This window comes from Aquarana catesbeiana, linkage group LG01 (genome assembly GCF_042186555.1).
Source record: "Aquarana catesbeiana isolate 2022-GZ linkage group LG01, ASM4218655v1, whole genome shotgun sequence".
Taxonomy (NCBI): Eukaryota; Metazoa; Chordata; class Amphibia; order Anura; family Ranidae; genus Aquarana; species Aquarana catesbeiana.
In genome coordinates this window covers 495,002,935-495,028,582 of record NC_133324.1, presented here as the reverse complement: position 1 = coordinate 495,028,582, position 25,648 = coordinate 495,002,935, and the positions used below count along the sequence as shown (strand labels likewise).

Below are 25,648 nucleotides of genomic sequence, written 5' to 3'. Positions count from 1 at the left end.
TATTAGGTTTGATAATATAGTTGCTGCATTATTTACCTGCTATACCAGTTAAATGGCTCCAGAAAAGAGGCAGCTGTGGGGGAAGCAGGGCACCGCTCTCAGGTTCAGGGATCTGGCGGTGTCCACATCTCCCGATGGACAGTGGTGTCAGGTGCATCTGAGCCACTGTGGTGTTTGGCATTGCAGTGTTTCCTGGCGTATTCATTTTTCGTCAAACTGCGATCGCATCACCTTGATTATGCTTGATCTCGGTTGTTCGAAGCTTAAGCAGGATCAAGCTTGGTTCGTATATAGATGGGAGACTGCCCGGAGATACCAGATGCTGTAAGCTTTCCCCACCTGGGTGAGGGAGGCATCTGAGGCTGCTGGGTTTTGAGAGTATCTCAGGCCAGAAAATCTTAGGGCAGTCTCTGAGGTGGTTTGTTCCATCTTTAGCCGGCAGAAACCTGGTAGGTTAAGTGCACCTCTTGGGACTGTCTGGATCTGTCACAGAGTCATCAGTCATTTGTTTGCCTTGTTCAGGACAAACCTGTTGTAGGTTCATTCTGGAAATGCCTCTGCAGGCATATATATATATCGACCACCAGGGCGGCACCAAAGGTCATGCGACTCAGAGAGGTGTACCACATTCTGTCTGGGACAGTACAAGTGCTGTCTCTAGGGCAAATACATAATCCAGGTATAGGATAGTGGCAAGGGGAACTTTGCAGGGAAATCTACTAGATTCCATGTTCTACAACAGTTTGGGACAGGTGTGTCTGGGACAAGATTCCCACTGCCAATAGGGGTACATGTACTGGGAACACCTTAAGGTCTGGTTCTCCCTTATTTGTCATTTTTTTTTTCCCGTTTCGGATCTGCCACATCTTTTGTGAAGAATCTGTAAGGTGGTAACCCTGATATTAGTGTTGGCCGAGTTAGCCTAGGGGGGCTTGGTATACAGACATGGCGAGTCTTGCAGGGGTTGCTCCTTGGATAATCCCAGTCCAGCGGGACCTGATGATCTTGAGTCCCGTATCTCAGCACTGTTGAGCCCCTGGAAGCCAGCTTCGGGGGACTTCAATTACAGGACTTGAAAATATTTTTTTGCCTGGGGTGAAGCCAGGAAGTGGCACCCGCAGAAATATGTGGGTGGGAGATTTTCTTTTTCTTTCTCCAATCGGAGAGAAGGAAAGGCGTTTGGCCTTAAGTACCGTTAAGGGTCAGAGTTCATCCCTGAGGGGCCATTGTTTCTCACTCCTTGTTTCATACTTCATATAGCATGTAACTTGGACAGTCCCGCCTGTCAGGCCATTCTTATGACCTTGGGACTTGAATTGATCTTGACTGTCCTTTCAGAGGTCACTTTTTGAACCAATCGGAGGATTCTGTTGGTCCTTTTATCTCAGAAGGTGGCTTCTTTGGTTGCTATCACTTCACGAAGTGGAGTGTCAGAGTTGGCGGCTCTTTCATGCAAGGAGCCATCCTTGGTCTCGCATCATAAGGCGATGTTGCGTCATCCAGTTTTATTGCCTAAAGTGGTTTCTAGTTTTTCATTTGAATCAGGACAGTGTCTTCCCTTTTTTTTTTTTCTCCTAATCCACAGTCGGCAGGAGAAAGAGCGCTATCTACTCTAGAGGTAGTTCAGACACTCGGGGTCTACTTGAGTTGTCGGCACAAGTCAGGAATCCTGGTTTGTGCTGCCAGAAGAGCCCAGGAAGGGCAGGCTGCATCCAGGTCGAATATTTAGCGGTGGATCTGCCAGTTTATCAATGATGCCTATGGTTTAAATGGCAAAAAAAAAACTTTTTTTTTTTTTCTGGGGAAAATCATTCATCGGGTGTCAGTGGCCCAGGTGTACAAGACCACTATTTGATCTTTTTCTGTTTATACATCTATAGGGTTTTTACCAGGTCAATGTCAATCACGTAGAAGATACTGCCTATGGCCTCAGCGTATTACAACTAGCAGATTAGGTCCTTCTTTGGTGGCAGTTTCTATGATGGGGTCTCCCTCCCCTCAGGGGCATTGCTTTGGGACATCCCAGTTAATAATTACTATAGCTGCTCTGTGTCCCGTGATGTATAATAAAGAAAATAGGATTTTTCCTACAGCTTACCTGTAAAATCCTTTTCTTGGAGTACATCATGGGACACAGAGGCTCCTCCCCTCTTTTGGGAATTGCTTGCTGCAAAACTGAGGTACTTCCTGTATAGGAGGGGTTATATAGAGGGGGGACTTCCTGTCTTTTGGGTGTGCCAGTGTCCATTCACCTAAAGGTGGCGTATAACCCAGATAGTAATTACTATAGCTGCTCTGTGTCCCATGATGTACTCCAAGAAAAGGATTTTACAGGTAAGCTGTAAGAAAAATCCTATTTTTAGATTTGCAAATGGGGAAAAAAAAAGTCTGTTCAGATTGGGTAAATTATCTATCTGAATTTTTTCTGAAGCTCCACTATAAATGTTATTAAGGCACCTACTTCTAAAAGAGGATCTCCAGTTATATTTGAAAGACTGGGAGAAGGTTAGAACTTCCCTTGCACAATGAATAGTAAGGTAAAAAGTATTTTATTCAATGAGGAAATAAGCAGCAAGCCTACAAGCATTGTTTGTTGTTGCTATTCCACTGAGGAAATTTCCTGTCTCTTCCTGTCTTAGTGTCACCTATCGATGGGACAGAAAATGCTGGCTAATGTTACCAATAGAGAAACCGCAATAATAAACCCAGTAGAGGTGTTAATTATTCCCCACTCTGTCCAAAATAGTTTTTTGATGGAGTACCATTTAAAGGGATAGTTCACTGTTTAAAAAAACGCACTGTAATCACTATACACAATAGCATCACTCTAAGGTAATCAGACTTTAAAACTAGACCTCTCTTCTGCTAAAATACATGCAGGCCATTTTCACATTGACAGAACCCTGTTGGAATAACTAAATGCTTTTCATGGTTCTGTCCTGTCTTCTTACTGGGAAAGAGCAGCTATTAGGTGAATGACCCCTAGAACTACAGGTGGGAGTTTTCTTTTTTTTTTTTTTTTTTTTTTTTAACCGAGGGCTGCACATGGGCAGTGTGCTTTCTCTCTCTCTTCTGCTGCAGCTGCTGATTTTATCCAACCCAACAGAAGAGAGAGTGCGCTCTGCGTGTCCCTCAGGAAAAGTACAGTGCCCTCTCCTGTAGTACTAGGGGTTGATCTCATTAATTGCTGCTTAGTCCTAGTAAGAAGACAGGATAAGGCCATGAAAAACATTTTGCAGTTTTACTGGAAGACCTCTGTCATTGTGGAAATGACCTACAGGTATGTTGGCAGAAGAGAAGCATAGTTTTGAAATCGTATTAGTTTAGGGTGATGATATTGTGCATATTGACTGCTTTAAGTGTTTAGATGAACTAACTCTTTAAATTGCATCTGTCACTAGTGGACAGCACACGGAGTAACATTCTTATAAATAATAAACGTTGGAATACAATTCTACAACTTAGCAGATTGTTGTGCATTAATATTGATTAGAAGTTTATCACACCCTGAGTACCTCCATGATGTTGCAGCATCAGTGGGATGTATGAAAACACGATCAGCTAACCGAATGGGACCTGTGCGGTCTAAAGGTTTTGTAACACAAAATATATTTTTCGAAGAACACGCTAGCTAATGCACAGTATAGCCTCAAAATTAAGATTTTTTTTAAGGAAAAGTTTACCTTTTGGAACATGTAACATGTTCCAGCAGCTGCTCAAGCAGACATCTTTTCCGGGCGCCCACTGTCACTGAAAATTACTCGGCCATGCAGGGCTCTGCCTGGCCCACGTCCTTCATTCGCAGAGTTCTGTGAATGGGAAACTACAAGTAGCGTCAGCCTTTGTGGCTGTCGGCTTGTGGTTTTCAATGAACTACCATGGCTTTGTTGAGCACTCTGATAGTTCATTGTCTCTTCCTGTCAATGTGTATCTGCCTGCCCATATGAGGTATAAACAGATACACTGACAAGTCTGCAGGAGTCCCGCATGGCATCTGCAATCTGCTTATTTGTGGTGCAATGCTTTACAGACTCCAAGTAAAAAAATATAAATGCACATTTTTTGTTGCACGTAAAAAAAGTGCATTTATTATTTTATATATTTTGTTTCTACTTGGATCCTATAAAGCATTGCACTGGCAATCTTCAGATCACAGATGCCATGCAGTATTCCTGGAGACCTGTCAGTGTTATCTGCCTGCTTGTACCTCATACGGGCAGGCAGATACACACTGACAGGAAGAGACAATGATTTACCAGAGCACTGAACAGCGCCATGGTAGTTCATTGAGAACTCCGACAGATGCAAAGGCTGTTGGTACTTGTAATTTCCCAGTCACAGAACTCTGTAAATTAATGAATCGGCTGGAGTGCCAGCGAGTGCCCAGAGAAGACGCTTGCTCACTGTCAATGGGAGGGGAGCTAGGGGAGAGGCTACAGCTGCTGGAACATGTTCCATGTTCCACCCCAAATATGAGTGGAACATGTAACATGTTCCAAAAGGCGAACTTTTCATTTAAGGTATATTGCTTTATGAATTTTGTCTGTATACGGGTTACAATCTATACTAACTTAAGCTTCTCTCAGATGTACTTTGTTGTCTTTTTTTTTTTTTTTTATACAGATGTTGGCCACACTCCTGGTCATACGCCAGTTTCTGCAGAACATAAAGGAGGTCTCACAACCTCACCTGTATCAGAAAATGCAGCAAGGAGAGATTAATACTAAATCCATCTGGCTTATTATTCAATATGCACTAAGAAGGCTTGTGCAGAAGTATGCCTTCCCTCAGCGGCCACCCAAGCCACCTGGAGACCTTTTAGAGCCCGGTGCCGGGGGACGTAAGAAATGCTTGAATGGAGGTTGTGGTGTCCCAGAGGAGGAGGAAGAAGGCGCTTTCTCTGAGGAGGATGAATCAGAGGAAGAAAGTATAATGGATTGTGGACTGAAATTGAAAAGAGTTAGCTTTCTGGAAAAAGGTGAAAAGCATGCAGAAGAGTGCCTACTCTCCCAGCAGGAGGATGAGGTAAGCTTCTTACAAGAAGGGAGCCCTACACTTGTGGAGAAAGGCAGTGACCCAGCCTCAGTTTTTCAGCTGGGGGATGATGAAGAAGATGAAAAAGAACTTGTGGCAGGGCTTCAGGAGTTGGAGGAGCAGGAACCTGCAGTAAAGATAAGGCCACGGAGAAGGAGGAAAAGGATGACTGTAGAACCTGAGATTAGTAAGGAAGGTGAAGATGATGAGGAATCTGAGAGAAAGCAGAAACGGGAGTCATGGATGAACCCTCCAGAAGACCATTATCCTACAAAGTTGACTCAAGCTGAGGTGGAAAGTTGTATGAAGAAGTATGAGGTGAGAGAGTGGTGTTTGTGTGTGACCATTCTATGCTTAGCCCTTGTAAGATTGTATTGTGTTTTCTAACCTGACCAGTGGTTAATGTTCATCTTCCCTTCACTCCCCCACCACTCCATTTGACCGAATAAGGAAAGAAATTGGCTGCACACCGACGTTCTTGAAGTCCATTTATTAAATGTTCAGTACAAACAATGACACACACCACGGTTGCAGTAGCCAGAACAGAGGTGGACTAGTTTTGCACAACTACACTGTACTTATGAGTAAGTACAGTGTAGCTTTGTGAAACTAGTCCACCTCTGTTCCGGCTACTGCAAAAATGGTGTTGTGTCATTGTTTGTATACCCTCTGGGTATGAAGAAGCATATGACACAACCTTGTCTCTGCCCATAATTCTCCCCTCTCCACTGATCCCCCGCTATGCAGTGAGGACACAGACACAGCCCACTGTTCTCTAAGGAGTGCCCAGATGGAAATGGACCACCTGTCTGTTTCCATCCGACTGTCTGATCTGCCGGATGGATGGGGAAACGGATCACTGTCTGTCTATTTTTAGCGGATTGGATCGGATTGAATGCCGGTGGATGTTAGCAGACACATGTCCGCTGACATCCACCGCTTCATAGAGAACTATGATTGGCCCAATCGGGTCCACCCGAAAAACGCAGACAGGCGGGGCCGATCAGTCCGTCAGTGTGAAAGGGGCCTAAAGGGAATATTTATTGATATTTTTGTAACATTTTGTATTTATCTGTTTGACTTCTAATGCCCCGTACACACGGTCGGACTTTGTTCGGACATTCCGACAACAAAATCCTAGGATTTTTTCCGACGGATGTTGGCTCAAACTTGTCTTGCATACACACGGTCACTCAAAGTTGTCGGAAAATCCGATCGTTCTAAACGTGGTGACGTAAAACACGTACGTCGGGACTATAAACGGGGCAGTGGCCAATAGCTTTCATCTCTTTATTTATTCTGAGCATGCGTGGCACTTTGTCTGTCGGATTTGTGTACACACGATCGGAATTTCCGACAATGGATTTTGTTGTCGGAAAATGTTATATCCTGCTCTCAAACTTTGTGTGTTGGAAAATCCGATGGAAAATGTGTGGAGCCTACACACGGTCGGAATTTCCGACAACAAGGTCCTATCACACATTTTCCGTCGGAAAATCCGACCGTGTGTACGGGGCATAAGGCTGGTTTTATGGTGCATTTATTAAAGTGTCTGATGAAGACAAGGTCTGCTCCATTCTGATCTTGTTTGTGGTTTGCTTCCCTTAGGATACCTTCCAGGATTATCAAGAGATGTTTGTTCAGTTTGGCTATGTGGTCCTTTTCTCATCTGCTTTTCCCCTTGCTGCAGTTTGTGCCCTTGTCAATAACATCATTGAAATTCGCAGTGATGCCTTTAAACTCTGCAGTGGATTTCAGAGGCCGTTTGGTCGCCGTGTGGACGGAATTGGACAGTGGCAAGTAAGGAGCTGGTGGGTGTGGACGGCAGTGAGAGGTTTACAATATACATGGTTTAATACACTTTTTATTGCTGATATATTTTTATAGCTATAGCTTCTTCACCTTATGTTCATTAATCTTTATCTGGCAAAAAAATTACTAACAAAAACAAGCAAATGAGTAAAAATAGTCATTTTTAAGGTAAAAACATGTGCACTTTTCTTTCAGAATGTAATGGAGGCAATGGGTGTAATAGCCATTATTGTGAACTGTTACCTGATTGGACAATGCGGACAGCTACAGAGACTGTTTCCCTCGCTTGGTCCTGAATCAGCGATTATATATATTGTTGTCCTTGAGGTTTGTATCCCTGTTCTCATGTTCTCTCTTCTTTTCCTTCTTTGGACAGTGGGGTTCCTGAACAATTATGGAGGTTAGCAAGCCCAAAAAAATGTTCATATAGCAGATGTTTTGATGCAACACAGTTGTGTGACTATTGTTGTTGAGTTATTTTTACTTGTATATCCCGACAGATAGCTAGCTATTTTCACTGCATACCCTAACTGCTGTTTGTATGGATTAAAGACAAGGGAGTTTGAATTTTGTGGGATCACATGTGCTAGAAAAATTTCTTAGATTGTTTGTACATACAGTATGTATTGATGCTAAAGGGCCCAAGTATATAGGGTGGAAAAAAAATGCACATCACAGTTAAAGATGAAAATCTGCTTCATCTGTTATTTGACAGAGTGAAGTCCATTGCTTGCGCCACCGGATAAAAATTTGATTTGCCTAATACAATATATGAGCTAACTAGTAAAAATTTAAAAATGAAGTTCACATTATTCAGAGTAAACAGCAGGGACACTTTTTAATGCTTTAGGGCAGATGTGTCAAACACAGGGCCCGCAGGCCAAATCCGGCTCTCCAGGCCATTTCATGTGGCCCTCGCACCTTTCCTGCAGCTGCGGGAGATCTCCAACCTTCCTCTGGTCTTCCTCCACACTCTGTACTTTCTGCTTTACAGCAATGCCCCCAACTTCTTCCCAGCAGCAGTACAAGGTAAGTGGGTGCACTGTGAGAGTGGGATGCTCTGGACATCTAGTCTTACAGATACCCCCCGGGCCTTTTGAGGGCAATCATAATGCTGATGCGGGCCCTTGATGAAATTGAGTTCGACACCCCTGCCTTAGGGGTTTATGGTATGTGAATCTCCATCTATGACATAAGAAAGTAGTATAAACTAATAAGAAAGTAGTATACTCAATGGGACACCCCACTTTACCAGTTTACCTATCCCTAATCACAGTAAGTTTACTTTAGATATAAAAAAAAAAAAAAATTGAGTCGCACGGCCAAAACCAATCATGTAGTTTTAGGGAACCTGTAACAGATTTCATTACTCTGCTTTTTAAGGGTCTCTAGAAATAGGGTCAAAACCAAAATCCAAGCTGTGCAGAAAAATGCCATCTGTGTTAGCTGTCCCTTTCAGTATTTTCCATAGAACCATACTTGTGCCCATTTAGCCAAGCAAGACTTCAGAGACATAGCTTATTACTGTGCTTTCTAGTAACCCACCCATAATAAAAACTCTTATTTTCCTTTCCCGTCCATTGAGGGAAACAAGAAGTCATATTCTGTTATACTGTCACCTACAGAAGTTTTACGCACTGGCTAAATAAAATAAATAAATCAATTAAGGCCAGGAAAGCTCCTCCATTACCCAGCATGCTGCCATTTCTTCCTAGTGTTCCAGGAGGGTGGATGTCTTTTCTTCAGCTCTGCTGGAAAAAGTCTATTTCTTGCTAGCTTGTTTTAACTTGTTTCGTCTTCAGTTTTTTTTTCTATCAAGATTACTTCCTACATCACTGCTTGAGCTGGTCCCTACATGGCAGCTCTCCAGATTTGTCTATCTTCAGCCTAACTTTGGAGTGCAGTACCCAGACCCCACTGGACTGGACATTGCGTGGCTAACCTGTGATCTTCAGGCTACTTTGCATCTAAAGGATCAGACTGCTTTCTCCATGCTTGGGTCTTTTAGCCTGTCAAGCTAAAAAGACTTTTCCACCACACTCACACCATTCAAGGTGTTCCTTTATGTGGACTGGAAGCACCCTGAAGGGTCCTGGTCCACACCTGAGTGTTTATTGGATAGGTTACCCTACTGGATATCTAAACCACTATTACAGAAGAGGGCGTTCTTACCGTAAGGATTCCGCTATATTCCCTCTTTGTCAAATAGTTTTTGTTGGTGGGCTCTGCCCTTCACCCGGTCCTCACTATGATCTTAATCTGTCAGACTGACAGAATGGGTTAAATTCCCTCAAAAGTGATCTCCACTCTGCCACAGTGGACCCCTTCCTGCTTCTGTGAGTGAGGCAGATGTCTGAAGCCTTGAGCCTGCCATCTACGTATAGCAGCAACCTGCAGACTGAACAAAATAAATCTAACAAACTCCTCTATCCATACTAAACAGCACGGGTGGATGGCATTCCTGCTGTGGCTATTGTAATACCTGCATCTGAATGGATTTTTCAGTTGACGGATGTGGGGCAGAGAGGTGCCGTCAGGGCCTCCCACTGACGAATTTCCGTCAGTTAATTAGGAAGTGGCTGAAATTACTAAAGGGTGAATACTTACCTGTCCAACAGTCTCTCTCCAGCACTGGCAACTTCTGAGAGCCAGTTTTTGGGCCTCTACAATGGCCGGCGGGGGATGGCGCTACTTCTGCTCATATGCAGAAGCTAGTCGTCCCGGCGCTCAAAGTTCAACACTGTAAGCTGAGCTGTGCATGCTCTCGGTTTCTTACAACTGAACTTCAGTTCTGCTTTTATTCGGTGTATGGCCAGCTTTACTCTTCAGTTGTGATGGCTTTCTAGATGCATTCAAACTTGTGTCCTGTATGGTCACTCAGGTTAGGATGCTGGACAGCAGATGGGGGGGTGCACCTGACTTACTTGGTCTTGAAGACATGCCATCTCTTCGGAGCTACTGTTGACATCATCAAGGATATCATAATAGGTCAGAGCATTCACCTGACTCCAAATAAGAAGTCTAAGGTCAGCTGAATCCTATCATCCTTCTCCTACTCCAGGAAGAGGCACACCTAGATCCTCTAACCTTGGTTCTCTGGCAGCTCGCAAGGCTGGAAGCAAAGAACCTGCTAAACCTTTAGAAAAGTCTTCAGCATAAAGGTGTGCCCACACTTGGGGGGGAATGGTTGCTAGTTCTTTCAGGTCCTTGGGCAGTTTGTTGTTCAGGCACCCCTAGGTTTACACAACAGCATGTTGCCCCTGGCACTTTTTTTTTTAGCTGTTAGGTTTCTGCATCCTGTGACTTTTCCTGTCCACTTGGGGGTCTCTTCAATTCAGGGGTTTTTACTGTAAATTCAATGTCAATTCTCTTCCCTTGGGGCATGCAGGACAATTAGTGGTACCTGTTACCCGTCATCTTCATCATTCCTCTTTCTCCAGATGACCCTTTTGGTCTGCTTGGTTAGCGGAGTTCAGCACTTGTTGTTTCCTGAATACTCTGTCACTGGAATGGTTTTTACAAACCATTTAATCTCCTTTCCCTGCCTTTAGCCAGTAAGCTACATGTCTCTCAAACTTTTGTGGAAGCGGCGGTTGTTGATGGACAGTCCTCTGTGAGGCCCTTTCCCTTTTTACCATCTTTGTTTTGGTCCACCTCAGCCCCGTTTCTCCTTATAAGACCTTTGTGCCTGCCTCAAGGATCAGGTAGTTCTTGGTCTGATCCCTCTCATTAAAGAATTATTGTCTCAGGGGCTACTTTTTACATTTCCAGAAAGAAGCAGCATCTAGGTACAGATGTGTCTTTACCACCAAGGTGGAACGGGAGTCCTTCCTGCATCAGGAGAGGTAGTGGAAGTACCTAAACCGCTGCAGAAATCCTCTGACAGGAACCAGGATAGCCTTTATCACTTTATGGGACCTTTCAACCTGTGGTTAGGCCCCTTTTCCTGGATGATTCAATCTTCAATCTCAGAACGCCATTCTGGTGCTTTTCCCTGTTTTTGATTCCCTTTTTTTTATTTTTTTTTTTAGTGGGTTTATGTTGACCAGTTCCTTGCCTGGTCCATGGTTTAGAGCTCCCTTTTGTGTGGAGTCATTCCTGTCTGGTTGGTGATCATTCTTTGCTTGGTATTGGGCATCAGGTTATCCCTCCGTGTTATCCCTCTGTTCATGTTAGAAGGTCCCCTATCAGGCAGGGGGTTCTGCCTCATTTGTTGTCAGATTTAGAAGTTGATGCTTCAGGTTGCACGTGGATTCTTTTTCTGTTGGACCTGTTTGCAGTTGCTGCTGTTGCCCACCCCTCTGTTGGATTGCTTTTGTACACCCTGACAGTATATGGCTTTCGGCGTCCTTTAATGGACAAAAAAGAAAAAATATTTTCTCATTCATTCATTGACAGACACAGTCTTCTTTATTCAGAACCATAGGGTTATATCGCCTCCTACAAGAGTAGGACACTAGGCAGTAGTAAGGACCTAGTTCTCTGCTGGGATCTCTTGTCCTGGCAATTTTTATTTTTTAGTTTGTAGATCTTACCTGAAAAATCCAGGAAAGAGAAAAAAACAATAATCAACTGCCGGGCTGGGCGACGGGTTGGACATTCGATCCAGTGGTTACCCCAGTCTGGCCAGCGAGTGCATGCAGACTGCAGCTACATGCTAGGTTGGCCGAGACATAGTACCACTGGACGGGGGCTGGCCCTGCATGTTAAACACCTCGTGAGGTCGCATACGACCGAGTCTCGGCTTAAGTCGCAGTGTCCTTCATGGCCGACAGCCCCCCACTTCGGTGGCGAGGAGGTTCTGTCTGGAGCAGTGCCCTCTTTGTCCTGGTATGGTGAGTAAATGTCCTCCTCTCCCCTTAGGAGGTTTTTGTGGTGGACGCGGGCCCCTCTCCAGGTCAGTCGGTCCTGCGGGTCTCCTCTGTCCTGCACCCTCTTTTCCTGGCCCTGGAGGTCCCTTGGTAAACCCCCCTTTCACCCTCCCCCCTCAATATTGGGTATTGTGCCTGTAGTAGGTCCTGGGGGGACGGGTTGAGTACTGGTGGGTTGGGGGTGTGCACTGCCTAGGTGCTGTGCTTACCAGTGGGAGAGGCACTGGCTCCGGATCCTCTCTATCTCGTTCACATCCTGGGAGGCTACAGGGTTCTCCTGCATTTGTGGTAGTCTCGTGTAGCACGGCCGGCAGCCATTTTGCCGTAGCCGGCGTCCTTTTCCCTAGTTCCTGATGACTTCCTATGGCCGGGGGCCACTTGGCCTGATGGTGTCTACATTTGAGGCGGTCCCGTTCGCTCAGTTCCATACGAGACCCCTGCAAAGGGAGATCCTGTTAAAAATGGGAGGTGGGGTGGGGAGTCTGGGGGGTCCCTCCTTTCTCTGCTGCAGGCTATGGGGTGTCCTGGTGGCCTGGTACCACTACCGGTGGGGGGGGGGGTGTCCCATTGTAGTGGTCACTCTTGGTGTGGGGCTCTTTTTTTTTTTCTCTCTTGAGGAATCCAGGCTACCTGTCAACATCTTGGAACTCCGGGCGATCAGACTCTGTCTGGATCATTGGACAGATCGACTTCAGGGGCTCCTGATACAGGTCCAGTCAGACAATGTCACGGCAGTGGCCTATGTCAACCACCAGGGAGGAACAAGCAGTGTGTTAGCTGGCCTGGAAGTAGCCGGCATTTTACGGTGGGCAGAGCGTTTTGTCCCAGCCATCTCCACCATTCACATTCCGGGAGTGGACAACTGGCAGGCAGATTACCTTAGTCATCAAGTATTGGACCAAGGGGAGTGGTCCCTCCATCAGGAGGTATTTCAACAGATCTGTCTACACTGGGTCATCTCCAGAGGTAGATCCGATGTCATCCCGAATCAACAGGTAGGTGCAGAGGTTTGTGGCCAGGTCTCGGGACCCTCTGGCGGACACCTCAGACGCTCTGATCACTCCGTGGGGCCAGTATTGTGTGATCATCGCCTTTCCTCCTCTCAAACTTCTGCCGCAGCTGTTGCACAGGATCGAGGCCAAAGGAATTCCAGTCGTTCTAGTGGCCCCGGACTGGCCTCGTTGGCCCTGGTACGCCGACGTTCTAGTGGCCCTGGCGGCTGCCTCTCAGGGAGGATCTGCTATCCCAAGGGCTGATCTTCCACCTTGCTTTACCATCACTGGCTTTAACGGCCTGGCTATTGAAAGCCAGGTGTTGAAGGATAGGGGCTTATTTGCGTCGGCGATTCCGATGCTGCTCAAAGCTAGAAAGTCTACTTCCAGGAAGGTATATTATCGGACGTGGAAAGCATACATTTCGTGGTTTGAGTCAGTGGGGTTTTACCCACGTTCCTTTTCGGTGACTCGCATTTTGTCTTTTCTTCTGAGGGGCGTTGAAAAGAATTTAGCCTTGAGGTACTGTCAAGGGCCACGTGTCAGCCTTTGCAGTTTTTTTTCAACGCTCCCTGGCTTTGCATTCCCTGGTACGTACCTTCATTCAGGGAGTGCGACATGTGGTTCCACCAGTGCGATCTCCCTTGCCACCGTGGGACTTGAATCTTGTAGTTTCGGTTCTATGGAAGACTCCGTTTGAAAATATTTGAGAAATTCCCCTGCTCACGCTATCACAGAAGGTGGCCTTCTTGGTGGCTTTTACTTCTGCGCGCAGGATGTTAGAGTTGGCAGCGCTATCCTGTCGCACGCCCTACTTGGTGATTCATAGGGACAAGGTGGTGCTTTGTCCTTGTCCTTCTTTCCTTCCAAAGGTTATCTCTGATTTACATTTAAATGAAGACGTCGTGTTGCCTTCTCTGTGTCCCAGGCTGCAACATCCAAGGGAATTTGCCTTGCACACCTTAGATGTGGTACGGACTGTCAAGGTGTATTTTGGGCCACTGAGTCTTTTTGAAAGTCAGACTCCCTGTTCGTGATCACGGACAGACCAAAGAAGGGGCTATCTGCTTCCCGGCGACCATTTCTAGATGGATCAGGCAGACGGTGACTCAGGCCTATTCTGTCAGGGGTTGGGTTCCTCCCTTCCCGGTGACGGCGCTCTCAACTCGGGCGCTGAGTGCCTCCTGGGCCTTCTGTCATCAGGCGTCAGCAACGCAAGTTTGCAAGGCAGTTATCTGGTCGTCGATGCACACTTTCACAAAATTTTACAAGATGGATGTGCTGGCATCTGCGAATGCTTCTTTTGGCCGCAAGATTCTGCAGGCTGCGGTCTAGAGGTTTTTGTCCCCTGTGAAGGGGTTTCATTTTTGCTGGTCAAGTGGGCTCCAGGTTGTCTGGTTGGCTTGTTTTTTTGTTGGCTGCCCCACCACTCATGTTTGGCACTGCTTTGGGACATCCCTATGATTCTGAATAAAGAAGGCTGTGTCTGTCAATGAACGAATGAGAAAATAGGGTTTTTGACTTACCGTAAAATCTGTTTCTCTGAGTTCATTGACAGACACAGAACCCGCCCCTCTATGGAGTTTTAATACTTCTGATACTGCTTGTTAGATAACTGAAGGCCTATAGCAGAGAGGGGGGTCTATATCACCTAGGACTGCCCATGGGTGTAGCCAAGTCTTTTTTTTTCTGCCTAGTGTCCTACTCCTGTAGGTGGCGATATAACCCTATGGTTCTGAATAAAGAAGGCTGTGTCTGTCAATGAACTCAGAGAAACGGATTTTATGGTAAGTCAAAAATACTATTTTTGAGTTCTTTGAGGGTTCCACCTCTGTGTTACTGTATTATACAAACTGAGGCATGATGGGTAGAAGTGGTGTTACCCTTGGCTGGCCTACAGTTTTTTTTTTTTGTTTGCCAACATTCTCCGGTTGGTGACAGTATAACTAAACAGAACAGGACTTCCTGTGTCCCCTAGTATCTATTAAATAGTATAGCTAGTCAAAGGATCACTGGTTCATACATATGACTGTGAACACTGCATTTCTTTATCGTACATACACAGAGCACCATAATAATGACTAATTGGGTTATACGCTATCTTTAGGGGATTGGACACTGGCAACCAATAGTAAGACGGTTCCTCCCATATAACCCCTCCTATACAGGAAATACCTCAGTTTTTTCGCCAGTGTCTTGAAGGTGATGGTCATGGCTGTTGAAGCTCTTCAAAATTCTTCAGATAATGTCCCAGTGAGGATGTTATAATTGGATCCATTCGGATGGCATAAGATAGCTAAAGTGGATGGTACCCGAGCCTCGGTTCAAGAGCGATATTTTGCTTGTAATGTGTCCTATATGGCGTTGGACCCTTGTTAAATTGGTATTCCTGGTCATAACTTGCCCAAGGTAAACCAGAAGGGTGCTTTACAGGTCCAAGGGTGTGGCCCCCAAAGAATGGGGGACCCGGTCCTTGAAGGTCCTCAGAGGCGCTACCTGCCGTGATGGGGAAAGATTGGGCCTGGTAAGACAGGCCCTGCTGCTTGGGATGGTGAGTACTTCCTTTGGGAATTTTTCTTATATATATATTCCCTCTGTGCCACTGGAAAGCCTTTGCGTGTGTCTAGAAGGTTACAGATTGCCAAGTATGGCGCACACTTATGGCGGGTGTGCGCGCCGCCGTTGTGTGCGTGCGCTCCTGGCGTGCGTGCCTTTGGTGTGCGCATGCGCTGCTGCTGTGCGCATCACGGATGTGCGCCGTGCATCTGGGCACGGCAGATGCGCTGTGAGGCATGAATGCCGCTGGTCGTGCGGGAGCGTGCATGCGCTCAGTCCACTACTAGGCAGGCTTTATAAGGAGCTGGAGCTCCTGGTGTGTGCTGGGACAACACAGGGCGATACTTGGGCACGTGAGTCTGGAGGTTTTTGGACACAGTTGCAATAGGTTAAACACTGGTTTCAGCTTGTGGGGTGTACTTTTTTTTCGTATGTAAGCAATGTCTTCCAGAAAACGAGGTACAGGGAGCAGGGCAAGCACAGGGGTAAGAGTACCTTCCTTGAAAACAGGAGACCAGCCCCATGCTGATGCAGCCTCAGTCTCTCCTGAAAGACCTGCGGCATCTGGCCTGGCTGAGCCATTGCATTTGTCAGGCATAGTGGCCACCACCAATATTCCTGCCTCGGCTTATGTTACAAAGGATGATTTGGCATCGGCATTAGCAAGCCTTGAAGGCAAAATAGCTGGCATGATTGCTTCTGTAACACAGGGAGGGAAGAAGCGTAATAGATCTCCCTCCCCTAAGCCTAGGCCAAGTTAGGAATCACTAGAGCACCAGGACTCTTATAGCCAGATGGGTCCAGGTGATCTGGAACCAGAGTAGGCAGAGAATTTGGAGGAGGTGGCCATAAAGGACCGGGAAGAAGGAGAGGCTGAAGAATCCTCAGCTGAGCACTCCGGTTCGGAGAAGCCAATTTCAGCCTCCCATTCCCAGAAATTGTTTATCCAATCTCTGACTGAGATGGTACGAGTTGGGTTTAAGTTACCTCCAGTTCAGGAGTCTGGACTCTCCTGTTCTACTTTGGGATCTTGGGACCTCAGCAAGGTTCCCAAGCGTTCCCTTTGCATCCTCTATTGGAGCAGGTGATTTACGCAGACTGGGATCATCCTGACAGGATATTCTTGCCTCCAAAAAGGTTTTCTCTCTTATATCCTATGGAGGAAAAATTCAGGAAGAGATGGGGTACACCTTTGGTGGAGGCCGCCATTTCTTCAGTGAATAAGAGTTTAACCTGCCCAGTGGATAATGCCCAGGTATTTAAGGATCCGGCCGATAAAAAGCTAGAGTCCTTATTAAAAGCCTCCTTTGTGGTGGCTGGTGCAGCAGTTCAGCCAGCAGTTGCAGCTATTGGGATTTTCCAATCCCTAAAAGATCGCTTTAAAAGGTTAATAAGAAACATGCCTTGTCAGGAGGAACCTTCCGAGGAATTGTCGGAGCTTACTCATGCTTTGTTTTTCAGTGAACTCATTGAAAGACTCAATTCAGCAGATGTCTAGTTTTGTGTTACTGTTCGTACATATGCGCAGGGTTTTGTGGCTAAAGAACTGGTCTGCTGAGACGCCATGCAAGAGGCTACTTGCAGCTTTTCCATTCCATGGAGAATGCTTGTTTGGCGAAGATCTGGATAAATATATCCAAAAGATCTCTGGAGGAAAGAGTGCCCTCCTCCCTACTAAAAGGAGAGGTAAGCAACCCTCTTATAAAATTCCCAATGCTCCAGGACCTAGTGCTTCTTCCCCTAAGCAGTATCGACGGCCTCAGCCGTCAGGTTTTAAAAAACCTCAGGATCAGAGGAAGCCCTGGAACCAAAAGCCAGCCAAGTCGAACTCCAAGTCAACCTTATGAAGGGACGCCCCCGCTCTCGCGGGTGGGGGGGGCAGGCTTCGGCTGTGTTTGGATGCATGGAAAGATCTGGTCCAAGACAGATGGGTTATTTCCACTATAACACAGGGTTACAGAATAGAGTTCCGGGTAATCCCTCCAAGCTGTTTTCTGTACTCAAGGGTCCCGTCGGATCCAGAGAAAAAGAAATGCCTATTCCTAGCCTTGCAGCATCTGCTGAAGCAGGGGGTAATTGTCAAAGTTCCGCACGAAGAAAGATTCAAGGGGTTTTACTCAAACCTTTTTACCGTGCCGAAACCAAATGGGGAAGTAAGGCCCATTTTCTTAACTCAAGACTCAACTTTTTTGTAAACGTCCGGTCCTTCCGTATGGAGTCGGTTCGTTCAATAATAAAATCTCTGAGAAAAGAAGATTATTTAGCGTCCATAGATATCAAGGACGCATACCTTCATGTACCGATCTTTGGTCCACATCAAAGGTTTCTGCGTTTCGCAGTAGAGGGCCGTCATTTTCAATTCGTGGCACTGCCATTTGGTCTAGCCACGGCCCCTAGGGTTTTCACAAAGATTCTGGCCCCGGTATTGGCGTCCCTAAGGTCCCAGAAGATCTCCATGGTAGGTTATCTGGACGATCTTCTCTCGAGGGATTGCTCTTGCCCCATCCTGATCCAAAATGTGTCAAGAACGGTGCGGGTTTTACAACGCCTGGGTTGGATTCTAAATGTGGACAAGTCAACCCTTTGTCCAACCCAGGCCTTGGTATATCTGGGTCTGGTCTTGGACACCGTCCAAGAAAGGGTGTTTTTACCCCCCCTTGAAGGTCGTTTCCATAGTGAAACAGCATTCTGTTGCATTATGGAAGCCTAGGACAGGTCTGTTCGAACCTTGGATCATCCTATGGTCCTATCCCCACAGGTACAATGGAGTCTCTCTTGGTGGTTAAAAACCAGCAATTTGAGAAAAGGAAAATCTTTTCCACCAGCAGTCTGGAGGGTAGTAACTACAGACGCCAGTCGCCTCAGCTGGGGAGCAGTCCTGGAGGAGGCGTCTGTCCAGGGAATATGGTCCCAGACAGAAAGGGCCTTGCCCATCAATCTATTGGAGATTCGGGCAGCTCGTCTGGCTCTGCGCTTCTGGACGTCCAGGTTACGGGGTCTCCCTGTCCGAGTCCAGTCTGGCAACTCCACGGTAGTGGCATATATCAACCACAAGGGAGGTACCAGGAGTCGGGCAGCCCAAAGAGAGGCAAATAACATATTGACTTGGGCAGAAAAGCATGTGCCTTTTCTTTCGGCAGTGTTTATACCGGGGGTGGACAATTGGCAGGCAGACTTCCTAAGTCACCAGAAATTGTTGCCAGGGGAATGGTCCCTGCATCCCGAAGTTTTTCTACAGATCTGTTAACACTGGGGGACCCCAGATGTGGATCTGCTGGCATCCAGATTCAATGCCAAACTGGACAGGTTTGTATCCAGGACCAAGGATCTGCTTGCTGTCGAGATAGACGCATTAGTAGTTCCTTGGGATCAGTATTCTCTGATATATGCCTTCCCTCCGATCCAAATTGTGCTGCACTTACTACGCAGAATACAGGAGGAATGAAAGCCAGTGATCCTAGTGGCCCCAGCGTGGCCTCGGAGATCCTGGTACTTGGAGATTGTGAAATTGGCAGTGGGGGACCACTGGTCCTTCCGTGCCATCCAGACCTGTTGTCTCAAGGACCCATATTCCATCCTTCTTTACGGTTGTTGAATTTGATGGCATGGCTATTGAGACCAGAATATTGAAAGACCGTGGTATCATGGGCTTAGTCTTGTCTACTCTGATAAACGCTAGAAAGTCAGTTTCTAGAGCTATCTATTATAGAGTCTGGAAGTCATACATTTCTTGGTGTGAGGAAAGGAAGTGGAACCCTCGTAGGTATACGATTGGAAGAGTTCTGGCCTTTCTTCAAGCAGGAGTAGACTTGAAGCTGGCTTTAGGGACAATTAAAGGACAGATTTCGGCCTTATCGGTATTTTTCCAAAGGCCAATTGCATCCCATTCCTTGGTACGAACCTTTGTTAAGGGAGTTACGCACCTAAGGTTAAGCCGCCTTTATGTCCCTGGGACCTAAATTTGGTCCTGTCAGCCTTACAGTGTCAACCGTTTGAACCTATTGGACATATTCCATTTGTCCTATTAACCAGAAAATATTTTTTTTTTTGTGGCTATAACTTCGGCTAGAAGGGTGTCAGAATTGGCCGCCCTTTCTTGCAAAGAACCTTTTTTGATTCTTCATCAGGACAAAGTGGTCATGCGCCCTCGTCCGGATTTTTTACCAAAGGTAGTTTCCAAATTTCATTTGAATCAGGATATCATTCTACCTTCCTTTTTTCCAAACTAGGGAAGAAAGGTCACTTCATTCACTTGATGTGGTGAGGGCGATCAAAGTTTATTTAAAGATGTCAGCTTCTTTTTGGAAAACTGACTGCCTTTTTGTCCTGCCGGAAGGTCCTAAAAAAGGACAGCCGGCAACAAATTCAACTATATCCAGGTGGATTCGCCAGACTATTATCCAGGCGTATGGATTAAGGCACAAGGTTCTACCTTGGGATTTAAAAGCACACTCCACTAGAGGGGTTAGTGCATCATGGGCAGTACGCCAGTACGCCAGGTGTCTATGGCTCAGGTTTGCAAAGCGGCCGCTTGGTCTTCAGTTCATACATTCACCAGGTTTTACCAGGTGGATGTTAGATCTCAAAAAGAGACTGTTTTTGGCCACAGCATGTTGCAGGCAGCTTTATAGTCTCTGGCCCGTTGGGCTTAGGGATATGGTGCCCCCCCCCCCTCAGGTGCATTGCTTTAGGACATCCCAATTAGTCATTATTATGGTGCTCTGTGTCCCGTGATGTACGATAAAGAAAAATGGATTTTTAATACAGCTTACCTGTAAAATCCTTTTCTTGAAGTACATCACGGAACAAAGAGGTCCCTCCCCTCTTTTCTGGGATCGTCATTGCTTGCTACAAAACTGAGGTATTTCCTGTATAGGAGGGGTTATATGGGAGGAACCGTCTTACTATTGGTTGCCAGTGTCCAATCACCTAAAGGTAGCGTATAACCCCATTAGTCATTATTATGGTGCTCTGTGTCCCATGATGTACTTCGAGAAAAGCATTTTACAGGTAAGCTGTATTAAAAATCCATTTTTCTGGGTATGTGAATAGAATTAGGGCCTACTCCCACTGACTACATTGTAGTGCCTTATTTTTTTTTTCTTTTCCTACTGCTGAAAAAATACAAAAATACACTTTTTGCAACAGAGCTGCAGTCCACGGAGGAAAAAACTTAGCTTAGATTTTTCTTCTACACTTCCCCATGAAGCATTCCAAGCACAACATGGTAATTTGTAGTACATTTTTCTATGCATAAAGGAAAGATCTGTTTGAGCTCACTTAATCTGCTCCAGGATGATTTAGAATCCCTGTTGCCTGATGACGCTTTGGAGAAGCCCCTATTGGTGATCTATAAGGCTTTTTTGCTGTCGTTTCATGTGGGTCTTGACCTACTGCAGCAGGAATGGATGGCGGGCGGAGGTGCCGGACCTGGATGGTGATGACTGGGAAGATGTCTGGGATTACCCCTTTAACCAATTGGTAGAGGGTTAGAGGGATACTATTTAAAATTCTGCGTATGGCCTATCTGACACAACAACAGCTCCATAGAATTTATCCTGCGGTGGAACCCAATTGGTGGAGGTGTGGAGATGCACCTGCTGACTCTTCATGTGTTTTGGTCCTGCCCCTGTATTCAGGAATTTTGTGCCAAAGTTGTCCGATTTATCCACTCCGTTACTGTGATCTCTGTACTGCTGATAGAAGAGAGGAACCACCATGGTGAGAATGTATCTCCAATATGTGTTGCCAACATCCCTAAATTTTGTATATAGGACAGAAAGTACCCCCCGGTACTGTGGTACTGTGGGACTTTAAGGGCAAACCGTAATAAATATTTGTCTGCATTAAAACATTTGATAAAGTTTATTAGATTCTTAAAATTATATTGGTGCAAACATCACCATGAAAATACCTAATACACGTTACAGACTATAATATACCAAGCTCATAGATAGCTAATGAAAGGCATGGAGATTGCTTCTCATTGAGCCCAATGCATTTTGGGAATTTAGAAATATATACCTTCTTCGGGGTCATAGAGAAAATCATGAGATTGAGGACATTCTATAACAGAACAAAGCAAAGGTTAAGAACATGCATCAGGACATAAATGTGCATAGCTTTGCACCGTGACGGTCACAAAACTATATACATACCAATGCCGTATCATGTGGAAAATAAAATTTGAAAGAGTAGATGATGGAGCTGCATAAGTTGGAAGTTTCCGTATAGGTATGTAACCCAAATGAATGGGGGACCCTGAGGCCCGAAATGTTCCTCACAAAGATCCACACAAGGTAGCAGCCAGCCCAGACAGCGAGAGATAGAGGTTTTGTGGATAGGACCAGAGGTTTCAAGACAATGTTTTAAAGATGGATGTGTAGGTCGATGAGTTTAACTCGCCTATAAAGGAAATGAATATATAGTGGTAGACTATGGAGGCAATATGTAAGTCTTAAAAAACAACAATATAGAGAGTATTTGATTCCGCCATTATAGGATAAGAAGTACCCTGTGTATAAGCTTATAATAAGGCAGATACTTATCAACATGTGTCCAGATATAGTGGAGGTCTGGCTGAAAGGCAGACTAATGGTAGCGCTGTCATAATATGCATATCGAACCAATAGTCAAACACATAGGTATGTATTGTGCCTTTTAATGAAATACCTCCAAAAGTTGTCTAGTAGGGGTTCAGTGAGACCTACCTTGTTCATATGTTCAAAAGTGCAAACAGTCCTGTTTTGGTGTAGACCTCCGATGCAGCAGCATCTGCATCTTGCAGACACGCTGCTAGTGACAATATATGGATGCCCGCACATGCGCCGTGTGGCCATTCCCTGCCTTGTCACGTCACTCTGCATCATCACAGACGCGATGATGTATATTGGAGGGCGTGACAAGCGGGGAGGGATGGATGTCTGGGCTGGATGCTACCTTGTGTGGATCTTTGTGAGGGACATTTCGGGCTTCAGGGGTCCCCCATTCATACCTATATACATACCTATAGGGAAACTTCCAACTTATGTAGCTCCATCATCTACTCTTTGAAATTTTATTTTCCACATGATACGGCATTGGTATGTATATATTTTGTGACCGTTACAGTGCATAGCTACGAACATTTATGTCCTGATGCATTTTCTTAACTTATGCTTTGTTCTGAGAATGTCCTCAATCTCATGATCTTCGCTATATCCCTGAAGAAGGGATATATTTCTACATTCCCGAAACCCATCGGGATCAATGAGAAGCAATCTCCATGCCTTTCATTAGCTCTTTATGAGCTTGGTATATTATAGTCTGTATCGTGTATTATGTATTTTCATGGTGATGTTTGCACCAATACAATTTTAAGAATCTAATGAACTTTATCAAATGTTTTAATGCAGACAAGTATTTATTACGGTTTGCCCTTAACCTCCCTGGCGGTATGATTATTTTGGATTTTAGGTGCTGAAAGCGGTACATTTATTTTGCATGGAAATTTGGCATTTTATATTGTAGACCTGTAATTCTTAACAATAACTCACTTAAATCTGTCCATCAAGAGTCTAGTAGATATCCCGGGTATGATGAAGTTTGAAACACAAAATCATAAATTATAATATAATAAATAAATCTAAATAATTAAAAAAAATAATAATATAATGATAATAAAATAAATTTCCCCACGATTCACTATCGCTCAATTCTGCAAGTGTTCTAATTTACTATCGCTGTTTTCTAGCTGGTCTAAAGCCACTTTTGACGTAAAGGGACACTTTTTGGTTGCTATGGACAATCTCCAGTTTCCAGGCAGAAAGAACAGTATATATAACATAAAACTGCATGCAGGGCATAGGACAAAGCACTGGGGACAAAAGGGATGTGAAATAATTTCATACAGTACTGTAATCTGTAAGATTACAGTACTGTATGTGTTATGATTTTTACATTCCTTTGAATTTGCCGCCAGGCTCCGCCCCCTGTGCGTCGCAGCGCTCGCAGGGAACGGAGCCTGGCACAGAGCCCGCAGACAGCGCGGGGGGGACATCGCAGGATCCTGGGGACAAGGTAAGTATACCGCACCAGAATCCTGCAATGCAATCCTGAGTGTGGCTCGGGGTTACCGCTAATGGTGCTGAAATTTAACCCCGAGCCACACTCTGGAAAACCGCCAGGGAGGCTACAGTCCGACAGTACCGGGGGGGGGGGGGGGGGGGTTACTTTCTGTTCTCTGTACTGCTGATGGTTGCCATTTGTTTCCTGGGTTTAGTCAACCACCTAGCATTCCACAGAGTGTCTAGGACCCCTCTGAGTTTGCTTCTTTTCTATGCTTGGAAGGCAATTGTATTAGCCTGGAAATAGGAGACACCACCCTCCTTAGAGTGCTGCAAGAAATTGGTTAATTTGCTGATACCATTGTATAAAATGACTTGCCTCTCTCGCGGATGTCCTGGAAGAAATTCCAGAAAGTGTAAGACGTTTGGCTTGAGTCTCCCTCTACCACCAATGCTAGATGTGCAACTGATAATAATGTAATATAATAATGTAATGTTTGTTTTTCTGTCATATTGAGTGAAGTGGCTGTGTGGGGGTGGAACAGGTCCCTGTCCCTTCCATGCACCCCCACCCATCTACCCTTTCCTCAGATGGGGCATTAGCCTTGCACTTTACTTGTACCTGACATTTGTTTTTTTATTTCTGACAATGGTGCCTAGGTCTTTAAATGACCATTCCTATTGCAATCAGTTCTAAACTGGCTGTACTTATCCATTTTTGACTGTATTACCCTTCTTGTTGATCTTATTGAGGTCTACCTTAGCTGCTGTTGTTTATTGGGTTATTGTTATGGTTTGTACGATTCTGGGTGATTTTAATAAGTATAACTAAAAAAAAAAAAACAATAAATGCATGTCAAAATGCGCACTATAGGGTCTATTTATCATATTTTTACCCAAGATTCATGCATTTTTCCAAAGGAATCTTGTGTGAATGTTATATGAAGTTTAGGTGATAACAATATAGACCCATAAATCTTGGTGCATGTAGTAAATCTTTTTTTTAAAGTTGAACTCCAGGTATGATCTTATGATTATAGCACATGAGATTCACAGCCATTAGATCCAAAACTGATAGACCGGGAATGTTTATTTCAAATTTTAGCAGTAACTGGGGAAAAGAATTTTCAATTGCATCTTAGATATTTCGGGGTCTGTTATAGGCAGACCCATAACATTTCATGTGTGCATTACGAGTGGGTTCTGCTTTCTCTGTTGGATATTTCATTTACGGTAATTTAGGTAGACTGCAGCAGGAGAGATGAGACTCGAGCAAGATGTCACAAAAACGCATTGATTAGACTTTGACATTTTAATTATTCTTTCAAACCATTGTTTTGTCTTAAAAAAGCAGGGTGCAGCACTCTGATCTGATCAAAGTGAATCTAATTTTTATCACTGTTTCATCCTCATAGTAAAAGTGTTTTCCATCAAAAAAAATATTAGCACGTTCTTGCTGGGGTTTATCTTGATATCCCTGAACTTAATATTTATATGTCATCTTGGTTTTCCACAGGAACCATACAATAGGTGACAGGTTGGAGAGATCTGAATTTAGGGCCTGAGTCCGAACCAGCAATTACATTTTTAGACGTATCAATTCAGAACCTGTTAAAAAGTGATGATTTTTTTTTTTTTTGGACACGCTAAGTAGCAATAATAGATATTTAAAACTGGTTTGATGCTCCCTGTCCTTTTATCCTACTGCATATGTACTAGTCTGAAACGCTAGCCATTCGTTTCTTGATTTCACAGCTGGCTCATCACAGTTATTACACTTCAGTATGTGGATTATGTATATTTCTTAACAGAAGACCAAGCCCTTTTGGGATCAAGCATGTCTAACCTACACCAGTTACCTATTGGTACCTCATTATTGATCTTGTCATCGGGTTTATTGTACACATGTATGAATGCCTTTTTTCATTCTGTGCATATATGTGCTTTACATTGCTTCCAAGTAGATTTCAACTTGATTGCATTTTTATTAAATATTATTACGCAATAGTTTATGGACTGCTCATAACATTATCTTTTCCTCTTTGCAGCACTTTGCACTGCTCTTGAAGTACGTAATACATGTGGCGATTCCAGATATTCCAGGATGGGTGGCAGAGGAGATGGCAAAGTTGGAATACCAGAGGAGAGAAGCATTCAAGGTACATATTATATCTATAGATACTTCTACAGTATGTAAAAGCTCAGGTTAATCTTTTTTGTGAACTTTTAAAGTAGGGCTATAGGGATGTCGCTTGCTAAAATCTAACAAAGTGTTTCTGTCCTGTTAGAATGATGTACGGGAAACAAGATTTTCTAGAGCCAGGGAGAAGCCATATGT

At 44.8% G+C, this 25,648-nt stretch overlaps 1 protein-coding gene across 3 annotated transcripts in view; it reads left to right on the top strand.

Annotated features, from left to right (window-relative positions):
• Positions 1–25,648, top strand: part of ANO8 (anoctamin 8) — a 189,815-nt gene that overhangs the window by 146,247 nt on the left and 17,920 nt on the right. For all 3 annotated transcript variants that reach the window (XM_073592175.1, XM_073592192.1, XM_073592183.1), the window contains exons 13-16: positions 4,624–5,352; positions 6,643–6,834; positions 7,042–7,173; positions 25,359–25,469. In XM_073592175.1, coding sequence (XP_073448276.1) covers positions 4,624–5,352; positions 6,643–6,834; positions 7,042–7,173; positions 25,359–25,469 — 1,164 coding nt within the window. The remainder of the gene's footprint in view (positions 1–4,623; positions 5,353–6,642; positions 6,835–7,041; positions 7,174–25,358; positions 25,470–25,648) is intronic.